Source organism: Natator depressus, chromosome 10 (assembly GCF_965152275.1).
Source record: "Natator depressus isolate rNatDep1 chromosome 10, rNatDep2.hap1, whole genome shotgun sequence".
Taxonomy (NCBI): Eukaryota; Metazoa; Chordata; order Testudines; family Cheloniidae; genus Natator; species Natator depressus.
The window spans coordinates 17,560,227-17,576,828 of record NC_134243.1 but is presented as its reverse complement, the minus strand read 5'-3'; the positions used below and the strand labels follow the sequence as shown (position 1 = coordinate 17,576,828).

The following is a 16,602-nucleotide window of genomic DNA, read 5'->3' as shown; positions in this document are numbered from 1 at the left end:
AGGGTGCAGCTACTCCAGTTTGATCATTTAGTGGTACTCATAACAAGAACAACATTAGGAAAAGTATCAAACCTACTCTCATGGATGCTACTCACAATACATGATGCATACCTGCCATACTATAAACTAGCCCTGAACTGTCTGACTTGTTTATTGCAAGTCTAAACCACCCTGATTTTTACAGAAGTGTGAACCCAGATAAGTAGGAAGAAGCCCAGGGAAACAGCAGCAAGGGCTAGGACAATACACGCCCTGGCTGCATGTTATAGAGTACCTAGGCTGCAACCCAGTGTTGAGCGCGGGCTTGGGTTCCCCTACCAGCCACAGGGCATTGGAGATGTCATCTGGACAGCTGGTCCAGAAGGACTACGATTTCCCCAGAATGGGAGGAACTCAGAGAGCTGGCTGAAGAGCCAAGCCTCGAACCAGAAACTGCCACTCAGAGAGCGAGAGAGTCTACAGACTGAAAGACGACAGGTAAAAAGAGTGCTGAGGAGGGCACAGCACCTGACAGAACTAATCCCCAGGATGGCCACGAGCAGTGAAGGAACCCAATCACAAGTGGCCAGGCAAAGAGTCACCCCGATACAAGGCCCTGTGTGAAAGACTGTGCAACAATTGACCCAGATACAAGGGGAGGTTGAGAGACCTGAGCGGACTGTAAAGGAATGCATAAGGTGTTCACACCCATATAAGCGTGCGCGGAAAGCCATAACAGAAAGAGGGGACAATGGAGCCACAGTACGCAGAAGCCTTTTTTGCAGAGAGCACTTGTAACCTCCCAGGCTGGACTCTAGAGTCGGTACCCCTGCAGAAGAGGACTGACAAAAGCCAGGGACAGATCCAGCTGAGTCAAGTGGTGGAGAACCAACAGAGGCAGTGGGAGGCACATGTGTACCTGCAAGACTATTTGACACGGCTGGCTGAACAGCACCTGTATTTATTTAAGGTCCTGTGGAAAGAAATTAGTAGAGGCTGCAGGGAACGAGATTGGAAGGGAGGTGCCAGGGCAAGGAGGCCAGAGGCTAGCCAAAGCAGTCTTATGCCTATGTATGCCTAAAAAGGAAATGCCCCTACCTCTACAGGGACAAGAAGCCTCACCCAGAAGGCAGGAAAACAAAGCCCCGAAGAGTCCTACCTGTGGGGACAGGAAAAGGAGGGGCATCTTTTGCTTGGCAACAGAAGGTACTTCTGGGGGGATTCTGCGCCCCTGTGGGGGCGCACAATTCATGTGGCCTGCATTTTTTTGTGCCCCCGGGGAGAAAAATGCAAAAAAAAAAAAATCTGCTGGGGAACACATGCCTCTTCCCCCGTACCGCATCTGTTCCAGCATGCCTGAAGCAGCCTTGGGAGGAGGGGGGAAGAGGAGGCTAGGCATGCGTGATCACCATGGCGGGTGGGAGGGAGGGAGGCTGGGCATATGTGTGTGCCACTGAGAGAGACTGTCCCTCTCCCTTGCTACTGCAGCTCACTGGCATGGAAGGGTAGGGCTTTTTATTCTGCAGGAGGTAAGCTAGGGGCACAAATGTAGCAGCCCTGCCTCAGTGAATTGATTCATTCTCTGAGGCACTAGCAGCCTGACTGTGTAGTTAGTAACACTGTTAAAGTTGCTGTTGATGGTTAATTGATCTCATTCTCTGAGGCAGAAATGTAGCAGCCGGACAATGTTAATGTCGCTATTATTAGTTAACTGTTCCCATTCTCAGTTAATTCCCCCAGGAGCATAAAACGTGTGAAAGTTTTAAGGCTCCTACATTGCCAGAGTGATGTAAAGGAGCCTTATTATAGATGACAGTAAGGGAATCCGCAGCTAGGAAGATCTATGTGCTCACTTTTTTCCTGTGCCAAAGTGGCACAGTAGGGTTAGGTTACAGTTCAGGATTTATGTTACTTACCCATTTAAAAAAAAAAAAAAGAAAGAAAAAAAAAAGACTGAGGGCAAATAAAACATTTAACAAACAGTCAATAAAATGTCAGGACAATCAGAACCAAGCCCCTTCCCAAAGTACCCAGCCAGGTCCAGGACGATGATTAGCAAAACTGTATGATTTTCATGTGTGAAAGTCTGAGCAATTTAAAATGACATTCTACTTTTCTTTCCTTCTTTTTTTCCTGTTTGGTGTTCTGTAATGTAATTTAAATGAAAATCTAGCATTATAACTGGAATGCAGGGTATTAGTTACCGAGTGTTTGTAACTTAACTTTCATGTGTTTAGGAAATGCTGAATAGTATTGTGATTTTTCTGTATTGTAGTTGAAATAAAATCACCAAAACAATTGAAACTGGTGTGATTTTATTGCATTATTTTGACAAAGTATGCAGAATTTTTTGCTGCAGAATTTTGAATATTTTGGCGCAGAATCCCCCCAGGAGTAAGAAGGGATGCCCACATATGAACTATGAGGTGAAGACTAGCCCAGGAGAAGGGGCTGGACAAAAGAAGGCCAACTGGAAGACTACTGCTAACACAAGGCAAAGAGTTTGTTTTGCGTGTTGTGAGGTTGGCCATATAAGGGGGCACTGCCCTCTTAAGAAAGGGCGGGATAGCACAGGGATATTTCATGGACTCCAGTGAAACAGATAATAAAGAGGGGGTGTCCAGGGACTAAAGCATGCCAGAGACTGTCAGGATAGAGACAGTGGCAATCACTATGGACCTGGCAGGTGGTCAATCCCACACACCCAAGAGGAGGTAGTAAGGAGGTTAACAGATGACTAGGGTGGAGAGGGCCCACACACATAGGAACGAACACTGAAGCAGAGCAAATTATGGTGGGAACTCAAAGCCTGAGGGAGCCCGTGGGGGCAAGTGAAGGAGCTATAGGGGAAGCTAGCAGTAGCAGAGCAAGCCCTGTGAATAGCTGAAGAAGATCTGGAGTTCCAAAAGGAAAAGTTTAGGAATGCCCCGGACGACCAGCATAATTTGTGTCTCCTGGTGGAGGAGACTGAACAAGAGAGGGATGACCTGCGGACACAGCTCAGGGAAATGCAGGGCAGGAGGCCACCACAGCCCTGTGGGTTGTAGGCCGAAGGAACAGAGTATGTGATGGGATGTCCACCCCGCACAGGACTGGAAGGGGTTAAGATGACCAAGCAGGCCAATTAACTCCCCAGGCTGCATCTGCAGGAGGAGCTAGGGAGCAGGGGTTCATTAAACCAGGCCCAGCTGGGCAGGAACAGGAGGGGCCTCTATAAAGTCCAGGAGCTGAGAGTAGAAGGGGCTACAGGGAGGTAGTCTGCAGTATTCCTGTGAGGAGGAAGGTTGTAGGAAGAAGCCCAGGAAAACAGCAACAAGGGCTAGCACAGTACAGGCCTTGGCTGCATGTTATAGGGTCCCTGGGCTGGAACCCAGTGTAGAGGGCGGGCCTGGGTTCCCCTACCAGCCACTGGGTAGTGACACAGAGCATTGGAGACATCAGACAGACAGCTGGTCTAGAAGGACTGTGATTTCCCTGGAAAGGGAGGAACTGAGTGACCTGGCCGGAGAGCCAAGCCACAAACCAGAAGATGCTGCAGGCTGAGAGAAGATGGGTAGAGCGAGTGCTGAGGAGAGTATAGCACCTGGCAGAGCTACTCCCCATAGTGGCCAGGAGGCTGTGCCATGAGTGTGTGGGAACCCCGTCACAAAGCCCTTCTATCCCTTTATCTCTGTAAACAATTTAGCAGCAACAACAAAACAAAAGAAGTGTTTCGGCTACTGCTTAGCCTATGGCTAACAGCAGCTCCACAGCCTCTGTTTAGGAATAATGATTCAGCTATAGCATCATCAGGAGGAAGAACCCTTCTAACCTCCCTCACTCCTTTTTAAGGTCAAGTTTAAGACTGAAGTAAAAGGAATTACTCAAGTTTACCCACAAGGTTTTAGTGCAGTATTTGCCCAGAACAGACACACCTATAGTCTCTCCATACTGTAAGAGTACAGAATATCCATCCTTTCCAGCCTGTTAGAGAGTGAATATACTTCACTTCTACATTAACTGACCATATTGTATTCAAAGTTACGGTATGGGAATACACCTACCATCTGCTCTTAAGATTGTGGTAGAGGTACCCCCCACTATTACTTATTTGAGGAGCAGATTGTTTAATTTACAGTTTAAAATTAGGCCTTCAAAAGCTGCTGATGACTTAAAATCAAGGGTTAAATCAAGTAAAGAAACAGTTTGATTAGATGACTTATAAGCCACCTGCCTGTACTACTGGTTACCAAATCATTTGATCAAAACTGATGAGAGGCACGCAACATTTCTCCCCAGCACTAATGCTGATTGTGACTCAGCCTCTGTCTAGTAGTGTGACAGAAGGGTTTGCTGTGATTAAAGATCCAATCATACAGTACAAGCAAAAAACCCAACCTACGTAAGCAGCTTCATCTGCATTTTTGGAGCCCTCTGGTGCTGAACTCTGATCTGCCTGAACCAGGATGGCATATTTAAGAGTCCCATACAGCATAAGTCTAATAGTGAGGATCACAGTCCTCTACTAAGCTGTCTGTGATGTAGCTGGTCTCAAGGATGGTCTCATAGTACATTTTTTCTGTAAATGTGTTCACTGTCCAGCCAACCACTTGAACGCCTCGTGAAGACCACTGCCTCACATACTCTCTGTAAAGAACAAAGATGCTGTTAGGAGAACACCAAGACTACCATGAACACAGGCTAAAACAAATAGCTTTCCTATACAATATACATTCTCCACAGCAGGGGTAAAGGTCCACATTTCTAGGTTCAAGTATAGTCAAGGTCCAGATGCCAGAAAAAACAGTAATAATGATAATAAGTACTTAAGACTTCTTTGTCTGTTCAAAAACATCTGGAGGTCTGGATTTGGCCTACGGTCTGCCTATTGACTACCTGCTCTGCAGTGACCACATTCCACCTTTCTACAATATCCCTTTACAAACAGGCAACAGCAACAAATTTCCCTCTTTTATTTTAACTTAAGGTGTATCACTGGGGGTAAAAATATGAATGGGGAGGACAAAGATTATAAATATGAAAAAATAAATTGCATATATTATTGAAGAGGAGACCTGTTTAAAACAGCACACAGTACACTCACTAGAGATTCTGGTGTTCGTGTACATCAGACTCTTCTAAATCATGGTCTCACCTTACCTCTTCCTCCCTATTTTATTACATGATTACCTCTGGATACGTTAGCTCCTCCTGAAAATGTATGTTTCAACACTTACTGTGAAATGTAATTTTTCTGCATGAGGAAAGCTGAAACCCCACACAGGTACCACAAGAAGTTGTGCAAGCTCCAGTCCAGAATGATGTCCATCATCATATATCCATAATGCTTCCAAAAGCAATCAAAACGAGGCTTCCCATCTCCAAAATGACTAAGGCTCCAGGGCCTGTGTGTTAACGCTGTAACAACATTCCTATCAGATTGCCTCATCTGGAAGACCAAGGTGAGAAAGTTGTACTTAGCAGATGATGCCAAATTGCCAGGGCTACACTCTAGATTAGACGGATTTGCAAACAGGAACATTTGAAGATGAAGGAATGAGAGGCACTAGTTTGTGAATTTGCAGTTCTAGCAGAGTTCTTTTTCCTCCAAGATGTTGTTTAACCTGGTTTTGAAACTATTTATTGTAACTGCTTGTATTGTTTCCCTTGGTAATCCCTTTATTGAATAAGTGACACTTATGTTAAGGCTTGAATCCTACATTGCTTGTGCACACAAGACTCCCATTTAAGTCAATGGGAGTTATCTGTGTGCAAGGAAGGTAAGGTAGGGTCCTTAGTCTCAAACTTTGACTTGCTAGAAGTTAATGGTTGACATGCAGATACTGACAAGTGTACAACTTTAGTCTCTGTATAAATACAGCTTAGCATGCTGTTTAGGAGGCTACACAGTTTAGTTGGGGATTGGTCCTGCTTTGAGCAGGGGGCTGGACTAGATGACCTCTTGAGGTCCCTTCCAACCCTGATATTCTGTGATTCATCTAGACCAGTTTGTAAATTCTCTAAAGGTTGTTTGACCCAGTATGTTCTCACTGACTAAGCTGTGTTTAAATTAAACAGACTGAACTGTATTGAAAATCACTTCAGCAAATGCCAATTTAACACTACCAAATACAGAGTTTCAAAGAGCAGTTTCTGAAACCTAGTGTCTTCAACTTTTGTAATAACTAGGACCTACAGATTGCCACATAATTATAACCGGTCCGTGTTCTATCATTTATTTATTTTATTATACACACAGATGAAATGCAAAGCCTTAAAAAAGAATTTTATCTTAATATCCCAAATCATTAATGGAAAGCGGTTTAATAGTTCAAATTTGCCAGTGCATTTATATTAATGCAGTTTCCCCTACACTTACTAAAGAGCCTGTTTCAGGTAATACCTTGTGATGTCACCAGCTGTTACAGAGCAATCCTGTAACCCTAAACTGAGGCCTCACAAGTAAACAGAGGAAACTGAGTTTCAGCTATTTAACTTGAGGCTCTTGACTGCTATTAAGTAGCATAAACCCAACACTGATGTTGTTTTATAAGACCCAAGAGAAGTGTTTTCATGCTATTTAAATGTTTAGACCTGGACATTTCCTTGCACAGCTTACATCCCAAACATTGCAACATCCTGCTAGTGCAGGAGGTAGAGTGTGAACAAATCTATCTTCACTAGCCAAGCTTAAAGAAGCATGCAAAATAACAAACAGCATAAATGGAAAATGAGGAGTTAGAATTAACTATTCTTTAACTTTAATAAGGTATTAATACAAATAGAAAGTTACTAAAAATCTTAATTAAAAAAAACAAAAACAAAAAACTGACCCTCATACTTCACACAGGTCCCCATTGTTACCAATCTCTTAGCCAGGGACTTATGCATCAGTGCAGGCATGTTTAATTTCAGCTTCACCCCATCCTGTTGCAGAGCAAGCAGTAAAATGAAATTAACAATACACAAAGCAGTATTAGTATCTTGCTTCAAGTGTGTTGTTAATTTCACTTTACCACTGAGCTTGAAGCAGAAGAATGGATGGAAGGACAGTAAAGCAACAAGGGATTGGGATGGGGAAGTAGCTGAGACAACGAGATAGCAAAGGAAGAAGCAAGGAAAGTAGGAAAATATGGAACAAAAGGGAAAGACTCAAAGGAGGAGGACAAAAATAGAGAAAAATTCAGGAATGCCTATGATTCTGTAAGGTAAGAAGGGAGGGGAAATAGACAGCTGAGCAAGGAAACCATGCACAGGGAGGAAGGGAATGACAAATAATGGGAATTAGGAGACAATTTATTTGAATATATACTAAACTTCTATAATAATCTGACACCGGTGTAATCTGTTAATAGATACCTTGGCACCTCAGTGTCAATATCACTTAGTGTCAATTTTAAGCTAATGAACCTTTACCAGTGTAATTCTTAGGGGAGGGGGAGTTATTCAAGATTTATCTAATCAGTATGGAAGGGTCTGACAAGGTGGCAATGGTGAGTGGGGGTATATGAGGATTGAGAATCGAATACCCCAGTCCTCCCCTCATTTCAACACCGACTTTTAAGTGTGTTCTTAATTACTTAAGAATGATCCCCATGTACTCTGGAGTTGCACTTCTCCACAAGACCATACTCATCATATTACAGTGATTGTGACATGGTGTACATAAAACTAAAAAAAAACAAAATAAACCTTTAGGAAGTTTTACCTTATAGACGATCTCTGGTATGAAAGAGCAGACAATGCTACTGTTGTACAAACGAGGATATTCCAGATAGAGGAGTTTTAGGGCATCAACTGCCTATCAATGAAAGATAAATACATAGAAGGTACATTGTAGTTTAAAGAGTTCATTAGGATACAGAAAGACCGCACTAAAGTGCGTTGTTGTTTTTCCTGGGGGGTTGGAATTAGAAAGGGGAAGGAGGAAAGCAGCATTTAAGTTTGTCTACAGCTCAAGGTCCATAGACATTGTTTGTTATGCAACATTCATAGACTGCAGCATAAAAGGATGTACAGTATTTATCATACTGTGCATGCCTCAGGCAGAATGCTTTCAATAGCCAGGAAGTGTGCTAAGAGATACACACCCCTGACAAAGTCTATTGCTATAAAACGTTTGCAGCATTAACTGTGGTTTGGTTTTGAAAGAAAACATTTTTTTCTATATATCATGTCAGAGAAAAACTATACAGTTTATGAACAAGCCAACCATTACCTACCAAAAGTACCCCATGTCATGATGCTAACTACTACAGACAAGCAGGACAGCCCATCGTGATTTCTCTTCTTCCACACAACTAGGTGGCAGGGAGGACACACTTATTCATTCACTTAGATTCAGTGCATGCTTGTGACATTACCAGAGCCCAACATGCCAGTGAGCCATGTTCTAATTACGCTTGTCAGCGTCCTTGTTCAATGGAATGGAAAGAATAAAGCATGAAAAAGTTGTCTCAGTTTTATAAAACCAAACTTAACTTTCTGCAAAAACAGGCCCAAGACCTCTCTCACTGAAGTTAAAGGGAGTAGTGCCATGGACTTCAATGGGAGCAATCCAATGAAATGGTGAGTGACGCATTCTTAGCAAAAATACCTGATTTGCATGGCCTTTGACATCGAAGTAGATAATGAGGTTATAATGCATACATTCCATAACGGCTTCTTTCAAAGTTGGTACTTTTTCACCACGGAAATCTCTCCTACAGAAAGGTATGAAGAGTTCAGTGGAATGCACCCAATCCAGGAGAACTCCAAGAACAAAGAGGAAGGAAAGTCCATTTGAACTGTGCCGAGGTGTAGAGTATATTAAATTAAAAAGACCAAATGTATAAACTAATGGAGATCCCTCAAAAAAAAAAATCATTCACAGTAACATTTTAGGAGACTTCTTCTTGTAAATATTCCAGCAAGTGTATATATTTCTTTGCCTACATATTGCAAGAATGGAGATAATTAGCACCTTATGTCAAGATCAAAGGTCTTATCTGAGACCTTCTTAGAACTCCAAGTAATTCCTTTCCAACAGTTTAACCCTTATGTTTTAGAAAAAATGAGTCATCCCACCATTCATACAAAGATACAAATGATCATTTAAATAAACAAATCTAATCAAGAGATGTGTCAATAAAATTTACTTTAGAAATAGCTACCCCAGCAAGCTTTGAAAAGTAGCAATAGTCCCAATATATCAAGTGTTTTTCAGACCAAACCCTGTCCTAAAAAGCATTTGGTCAAGATTAATTTGAGGTTAACACTGCTTATGCATTAGATGTTGGAGAATCTCATCCTTAAAATCAAAATCATTCAGTTCTGCTTCATGGTTCCCACTCCAAGAAGGGGCAAGGAGACAGATTCTGATCTGCCTCCAACATGGGTAGGAGGCATCACGTGTGTATTAGAAAGTTTCAAGGGGTTTTTAGTCACAGATGGGTCAAAGTCAAATTTTATTTATGATGGTTGTTTTGGTACTGTAGAAACATTTTCAGAAACAAGCAGAAGTACTAGTAGACTGTTGCTGATCATTTACCATAGTCTATGTTTTGCAGATGGATTAAGCTTCCTAATTTCTTCAAACGTAAAGTCACGTAAACTCCCAGACCCATCAGTTGTTCTTTCTACTGTATCATCATGCATTAGAATGGGAATGCCATCTGCAGTGAATTCAAGGTCTAGCTCCACGCCTGTGGCTCCATTCTCAGCTGCCTTTAAAACAAAAAAGAAAGACAAAAACTATTTAAATATAAAGGTGGGTGCTACAATGCTTACTTTGTATTCTAATACAGATGCCAGGCTACTATATTCTCTAAGATTTGTCAGCCCACAAAACACAGTGGGCTTTAGCTAAATTCTTATGAGGCCTGTATTTATAGATCTAATATGAAGATATGTCCTATACTCCAAATGGTAAATTGCTGAGCAAAATACACATGAAGGGAAGGAACTCAACCCTATCTCTACCCCACAGCCAGCTGGTGATGTCCTGGTTACCCATGGCCTAGCCACAGTAAATACATTAGATAGATTTATCCTATCAGGATAAATTAGTCAGGGCAATGGATCTTAATTGGGAAGCAGTCCAGGCTTGTGGGAATTTGGCTGAGTTAAGGTGGAAACCAATTATCCTGGGCCAAATAACCAAGATATGTAATAGAAGAGAATTTGGCAACTTACTTTTCTACCACGCATAGCAAGCATGACATGGGGCAACTGTTATTAACAGCAGAGGAAAAGGATCCCTCACTGTGGCTTTTTTCCTCCCCTGAAAAAAATTCCTAGTCCATCAAATACCAGGTATTTTAAATATAGACTTCATACCATATTTCTTTTTCTGATGATAGATTGAATTAATCCCTTCATCCAATACAGTATTTGAGATCTTAGACATTTCTATTGTAAAATTAAAATGGAAGAGATTCCCATTCTCCCTCCGGGGGGGGGGGGGGGGGCCAAACAACTTTGTGAACAAGCTTTATATCATCTGGTAATTTTTACTTGAATTTGAAATAAATTACATAATCTCAGTTTCAAGATAGTGGTGGCAGGGGCATTCTGATTTACATGAAAACAAAGACAAATTTAATCAAATCCCACTTGATTTTATGAAAACAAGAGAATAAAAGTGAGAGTCTAACTTCAGATAATCATATCTGCAAAAAATTTATTTTAATTTATTTGAGACAAGATCAAAACTAGAAAAATCGGGACACTGTTTTCAAGATGGACTACTAGATTACAAGTTTTAGCTGCCTGTGGGTAAGTGATTGGAATTTGTACCCTTCTCCACAATACTGGGAGATAGTGGGATCAGTTTCTATTGTACACTTGCAAGTTCATAAAATCAGAGAGCTACCTGGATCTTAATGTTAACTGTACACATACAACTTTTATACAACAGTCATCAAGGAGATGAGGCAAGATTATGATTAAGTAGGAAGGTGGTCCACACAATGAAAAGTTTGAATACCCTTGATCTAGAATGATCCTGTTTTATCTCCTTGTTTTATAGTACTTGCCCAATCTTAGGACAGTCCTTACAGAATTAGAGAATGACTAGCCCAAGACATCCTAAAACTGAATTTTTACAATACAGAGGGTGGAAAGCATGCATAGTTTTTGCTCTTGACTAGTCCATCTTCCCTTCTTTTGCTCATCCCTTTTCTTCCCCATTCCCAGAAAGATATGCCTTTTGTACAGATCTCCTGTTTTCAGCACTTAAAAGGTGCTGGGCTTATATTTACAGGATATGGTAGCTCAGTCACAGAGATGTTTTGAGATATTTAGCAAGAAGAGTCTGACTACTGACATTTCCAGAATTTTCTTCCCTTTATCTCCTTGGGGAGAAGTGTAGCCTGAGTAGCTGAACAACACTGACGTTAGAATAGTAAACAGCATCTACCCTGTAATTTCCAAATTCATTCTGTTGTGTACCAAGTTTGCTCTGGAGTGACTTGGGCAACAGTTGGTTACTATATTTACACAATGATTCACAAGTATGTACATAATAATTCCCCTGTTGTCTCTGTTTGGTTTTAGCTGCTCTACTTAATCCCTATGGTTTGTTGATTAGTTTGCACTAATCACTCCCATTTGCTTGTAGTCTTTTATTTGTTTATCACACCTTTAATTGCAATCTTTTGCTTGATTTCAGGCAACAATTTGTTTATGATTTTTAAAAATGGAAAAACAGTAAGTGTTGACATTTTGATTGTTGTGGAATTTTACTGCTATGATTTGATTTCTGGTGATGTGTACTCCCTGCAGATATTCCTATAAATAAATTTTGCTATTAAAATTTTAAAACAAAAATATAGTCAGTCATACAGTATAAGGCCAGAAGGGACCACTAGATCATCTAATCTGACCACCATATCACAGGCCACCAACAGCACCCACACACTAAATCCAGCAATGGAAATGAGACCAAGTAAATGAGACCCACAGGAGATTAAACTATTCTGTGCCACAGGCTGAGGACAGGAGGGACTGAGGTGCATCAGTGCTTGAGGCCACTGCAGTGGCACAGAAATGATTAAATGAGGTACACCCAGATAATCTCAGCAAGTGACCCACATGTTGCAGACGAAAGCAAAAACACCTCAAGGTCGCTGCAGATTTGACCTGGTGGAAAATTCCTTCCTAATCCACATATGTGAATCAGTTAGACCTGGGGCACCTGAGCAAGAACCAGCCAGCTACACATCTGAAAGAGACAGAATACTCAGTACCAGGTCAGAGCCCTGGCCCACCCTGCCCAGTGTCCAATCTCCAGCTGTGTCCATCCCTGATGCTTCAGAAGGAACCTCCCAGAATACACTGGGAGAGAAAAATCCCATCCTAACCCCTGGGGGGTTGCTGGCTGAAACCCCAAAGCATGAGTTTTAGGAACATCAGCTGTGCCCGCCACCATCACTTTCCTCCCTTTCATAATTTGATAAGTGAAGGTATTCTTTACCGAAGAGGTTAATACATTCTATAGAATTACCATTTAAGTTGTTGGCATCTCTTTGTTAGAATTATTTGGAATTGGATGTGAAAAAACAAAATTGGATTATTCTGTTCGCTACTATGCCAAACTGATTTAAAAGCAAAAAAAAGTAATACACAGTTTTTACCACACACCTATTTCTGCTGCTCATGGCTTTCTCAAAGAACAGCAAAGTGAAACCAGACCACTCTTTCAGTTTCTATTATTCAGACCTCTGAGGGAGGCAGTGAAACTGACAGGAATTTGGTCCAGTTTAATTTGCTGCTGCTTTGAAAGCAGAGGGGGGAAGTAGAGCTATTTATTCCAAATACAACCGCAAAATTGGAGTTTGTGGAACTGGCAGAGTAGCAGAAAGCCCGCCCCGGTACCATCCTGGCAGCAGCTGGGATGGCCCTGCATCTCTTAATGTCATATTGTCCATAATTTTCTGTCTCTCCCTATCCAGCTGAGAGGACCCCTAGAACAGTGTTTCCCAAAGGGTGGGTCATGACCCAGTGAGTTGCGATAAAGTTCTCGATGGGTCACAGGGACCTAGGCAAACGTACACTTCTCCCAACCCAGTACGAAGGTGAGGGAAGAGTTTGGAGAATAAGCCCATTATGCACTCACCCCATAACGGGGGCTCCTGTCCTGCAACACTGGGCCCAGCTCCCCATTATGGGCATTGCAACCTGGTACATGGAGTGGCAGTGCTACTCCTGTTTGGCTGACTACCCTGCCAAATACAAGGGGCACTAGGCCACAATGCCACTCACCCAAATTTGGTCCACCTACTCCTCCTGAGTGGCGCTGTGACCCCATGTGCCAGGTCGCCATGCCAGGGAGCAGGGCCCAGCCCCCTGGGACAGGAACTGCCACCATTTCACTCTTCAACCCCCCCACTCCCAGGGCCTCCCCTCCCCACCAAGCTGGGATTAGGGTTGCAGTGCCAGATTAGAGGGTGTATGTAGGTAAGGGTAGGTGGCAAAACGCAGCTGGTGGGTGGCTTTAGTAAAGAGTTTGGGAACCACGGCCCTGGCAGGTACCACTATGGGAGGAAAGGGGGGCAGGGAAGCCAAGGGCTGAGGAAAAGTAGATGGTCCAGGGGGTGAAGAACAGTAACTCCTAGCACGCAAAGGGACAGGGCTCCTGGGGGTCCTGTCCCAAGATTAAGGCAGGAGCCTCAGGGTCAGCTGGGTGGGCCAGGTGACTCCTGGAAGGGGTGGGGTCCCAAAGGACGGGGTCCCCACGGAGCAATACCTCTGGGGGCGGGGGAGCACTCCTGGGGGCAGGCAGAGCGAGGGGTGCAGCGGGCTCAGTAAGAAGAAGGTAGGGGTGTGCTAGCAGGGGGAGGGGCTCGAGGGGGGCATCCCAGAGGTCCCCCGGGGGGGGTGTCCCAGGGGCCCGCGGGGGGGGGGGTCTCGGTGGCTGACCTGTCTGATGGCCGCCAGCGTGTTCTCGGGCGCGTCGTGCCCGCCGCCGCGGTGGGCGATGCGGGCGGCGGTGCCGCGGGGCTGCAGAATGTGCTGGGCCCGCGGCAGGGAGACGGGCTCCAGGCTGAAGAGCCGCAGCGCCAGGTAGAGGCCGCACGTGAGCAGGCAGGAGAGCACCGGGCTGCGGCTCAGCACCAGCAGCGCCCCCAGCAGCGTCGTGAAGGTGCCCAGCATAGCGGCGGGACAGGGGATGGGGAAACCCCCCCCTCACGAGCTCCCGGTCCGAGCCAGGGCCTTTACACCGTGATCACACAATCACCCTCACTGCTACCGACCAGCCAATCAGCATCCGGCAATCGATTTCCAACCACCAATCAACCGCCAACAGATATCTGCCGTCTGACAGTCAACAGCAGACACTGGCAATCGCCAGCCAATCACCATCCAGCGCTCGCCACACCTATATCCGTCAGCCAATCCTCAAACACAGTCTGACAGAATCTGGGGGAGTGACGTGGCACTGTCTGATGGTGGTTGGTCTGGTCGCACCAGCACTGAGAGAGCGTGAGTCTGCTCAGACCCTCCAGGAAGTGTCCAGAGGGGGATGTTCAAAGGTGCAAAGGGGAATCTTGCAGCCAACTCCTAATGTTCAATAAATCATAAGTCTAGCATGCCAAAAGAAAACACCAGAACAACTTAAAATCGTGATTAAAAAAATGCACTTTGGCTTCTTTTTGTCTTCTGTTTCCTGCGTCTGTAGGGGGGCATCCTGTTCATGTTTTCAAACTTTCCTCTACAATTGTGAGGGCTAGAAACCTACTTTTTACACTTAAAAGCTGAGATTATCATACAATCATTTGATTTCCGCAGGTGTAACTTTAAGAGAAACAACAATCTAGAGAGGTGGAATAATTCCTATTTGTGCCTTTGAAGAGTCATGATAAAATTCCATTTAATTAGCCATTTATGGATGTCTGGCTAGTATTCTCAGGGTTTGGCCATCAATTTAGTTTATTCTAGGAAAAATATATTGTGGTTGGTATACTTGGATTTTGTAACTTTGGCAATCCAGTGCCTATAATAATTCTGCATTTAGTAACTAGGGTGATGCAGGTGTTTTGCAGTGATGCTGCAGACACTGATACAGTTTTTCTTGGATTATGACTGACTTTGTCATGAGTATTCATCCTCTCCTGCATCAACAGATGTTGGGAATAGCTCAGGTATTAGTTCAAGTAACGCCTGGCTCATTGAAGCCACAACGTAATCGGCCTAGAGTTGGTCATAATGCTGGCTGTATCCTGACAAAACCAGCCAGACACATATAGGACTGAAATAATTTATGATTAATTAAGTGGCTCAGAAAAGTATTTAAAATTTTTTTGACAAGTTCTGTGTTATTTTAAGATTTAAAAAAGCAGCCTCAGAGAGTTAAAGTAGTAATTGATGTAAGGCTCTTGCTACTAATGATAACTATTAGCCTCTATGCTTACCTCCCCCAATGTTTCTACAAACCTAAGCAGACTTAGCCTGAGCTAGTGCAGCAGCTGTGTGTTTTTCAAACCCACCTGCCTCATGCCTGCTTGCTAAACACCTTAGCAGCTGGCTGTACCCAGGGCTGCAGAACAGACAGAAGTGATGACATTTTAGAGAAAGTCTGAGGGCCTGATGACTTGTGTGAAAGGGTAAAACTGGAGTGTGAATGATGTCTCTGTCTGAAGGCTGCATTGACATGTTATCACCATGTCTATCAAAATATCGCCGCCTCTCAAATGCAGTATGGTGACATCCCACTTGAACTTTACTGTGATGCTGTGAAAGATGGTGATGATTTCAGGACCCTTGAAGTGTTATTAGGACCTTTGCACAGATTCCATTGAAAATCAGTCTGGGGGTGCTGGAACAATTTGCATAGTGGGGATGCTGAGAGCCATTGACCCAAACTTCAAACCTTGTATATGATGGAACTTCAAGCCAGGGGCTGCGGTGGTATGCCCCACACCCCTAGTTCCAGCACCTATGAATCAGGGTGATTCTGGGAATAACAGCATAGGAAACAAGACTCCCTACACCTGATATAAAATGGGAGTCACCTTCACATTTAAGTCGGAAGCACAGCACAGCCTCCACCCCACCCCCAACTACAGATCCTTGCATGCAATGCTCCATAGCAGTGGTGGGCAAACTTTTTGGCTTGAGGGCCACATCTGGGTATGGAAATTGTATGGTGGGCCATGAATGCTCATGAAATTGGGGGTTGGAGTGCAGGAGGGGGTGAGGGCTTTAGGTTTGAGCCAGAATGAGGAGTTCAGGGTGCAGGAGGGGGCTCTGGGCTGGAGTGCGGGTGGGGGGGGGATGAGGACTCCGCTGGGGGTGCAGGCCCTGGGATGCAGGAGGGTGGGACCAAGGGGTTTAGAGGGCAGGAGAGGGATCAGGGCTGAGGCAGAGGGTTAGGGATGCAGGCTCTGGATGGCGCTTACCTCAAGCAGCTCCCAGAAACAGTGGCATGCACCCTCTCTGGCTCCTACGGAGAGGCACAGCCAAGTGGATTTGCGTGCTGCCCCGTCCGCAGGCACCGCCCCTGCAGTTCCCATTCGACCTGTTTGCTGGCCAACGGGAGCTGCAGGAGCGGCGCTTGGGGTGGGGACAGCGTGTGGATCCCCCTGGCTGCCCCACGTGTAGGAGCCAGAGCAGGGACCTGCCACTGCTTCTGGGAGCTGCATGGAGCAAGCCCCCGACCTTGCT

At 44.3% G+C, this 16,602-nt stretch overlaps 1 protein-coding gene across 3 annotated transcripts; it reads right to left on the bottom strand.

Moving 5' to 3' along the window:
- Positions 1–1,881: 1,881 nt before the first annotated feature.
- Positions 1,882–16,436, bottom strand: GDE1 (glycerophosphodiester phosphodiesterase 1). 3 transcript variants are annotated; one of them, XM_074965363.1, is made up of 6 exons: positions 16,338–16,436; positions 9,488–9,663; positions 8,555–8,660; positions 7,667–7,759; positions 5,196–5,407; positions 1,882–4,605 (listed from the first exon to the last, which is right to left on the bottom strand). In XM_074965363.1, exons 2-6 carry the CDS (start codon positions 9,592–9,594, stop codon positions 4,458–4,460), a joined length of 666 nt encoding a protein of 221 aa, XP_074821464.1. In that variant the 5' UTR covers positions 9,595–9,663; positions 16,338–16,436; the 3' UTR covers positions 1,882–4,457. The 3 variants fall into 3 exon arrangements, with proteins under 3 accessions (XP_074821464.1, XP_074821463.1, XP_074821465.1); XM_074965362.1 differs by lacking the exon at positions 16,338–16,436 and adding an exon at positions 13,858–14,195; XM_074965364.1 differs by lacking the exon at positions 16,338–16,436 and adding an exon at positions 13,858–13,941 and having other exon boundaries at positions 9,488–9,659.
- Between the last annotated feature and the right edge of the window lie 166 nt (positions 16,437–16,602).

What these genes read in the sequence shown, in the direction of transcription:
- GDE1 (XM_074965362.1), bottom strand. Translation starts at nt 14,091, where the DNA reads ATGCTGGGCACCTTCACGACGCTGCTGGGGGCGCTGCTGGTGCTGAGC. An exon ending in TCAAAGGCCATGCAAATCAG is followed by an intron (nt 7,760 to 8,554) that starts GTATTTTTGCTA and finishes TTTCATTGATAG; the next exon opens with GCAGTTGATGCCCTAAAACT. An exon ending in CAGAAAAATTACATTTCACA is followed by an intron (nt 4,606 to 5,195) that starts GTAAGTGTTGAA and finishes TGTTCTTTACAG; the next exon opens with AGAGTATGTGAGGCAGTGGT.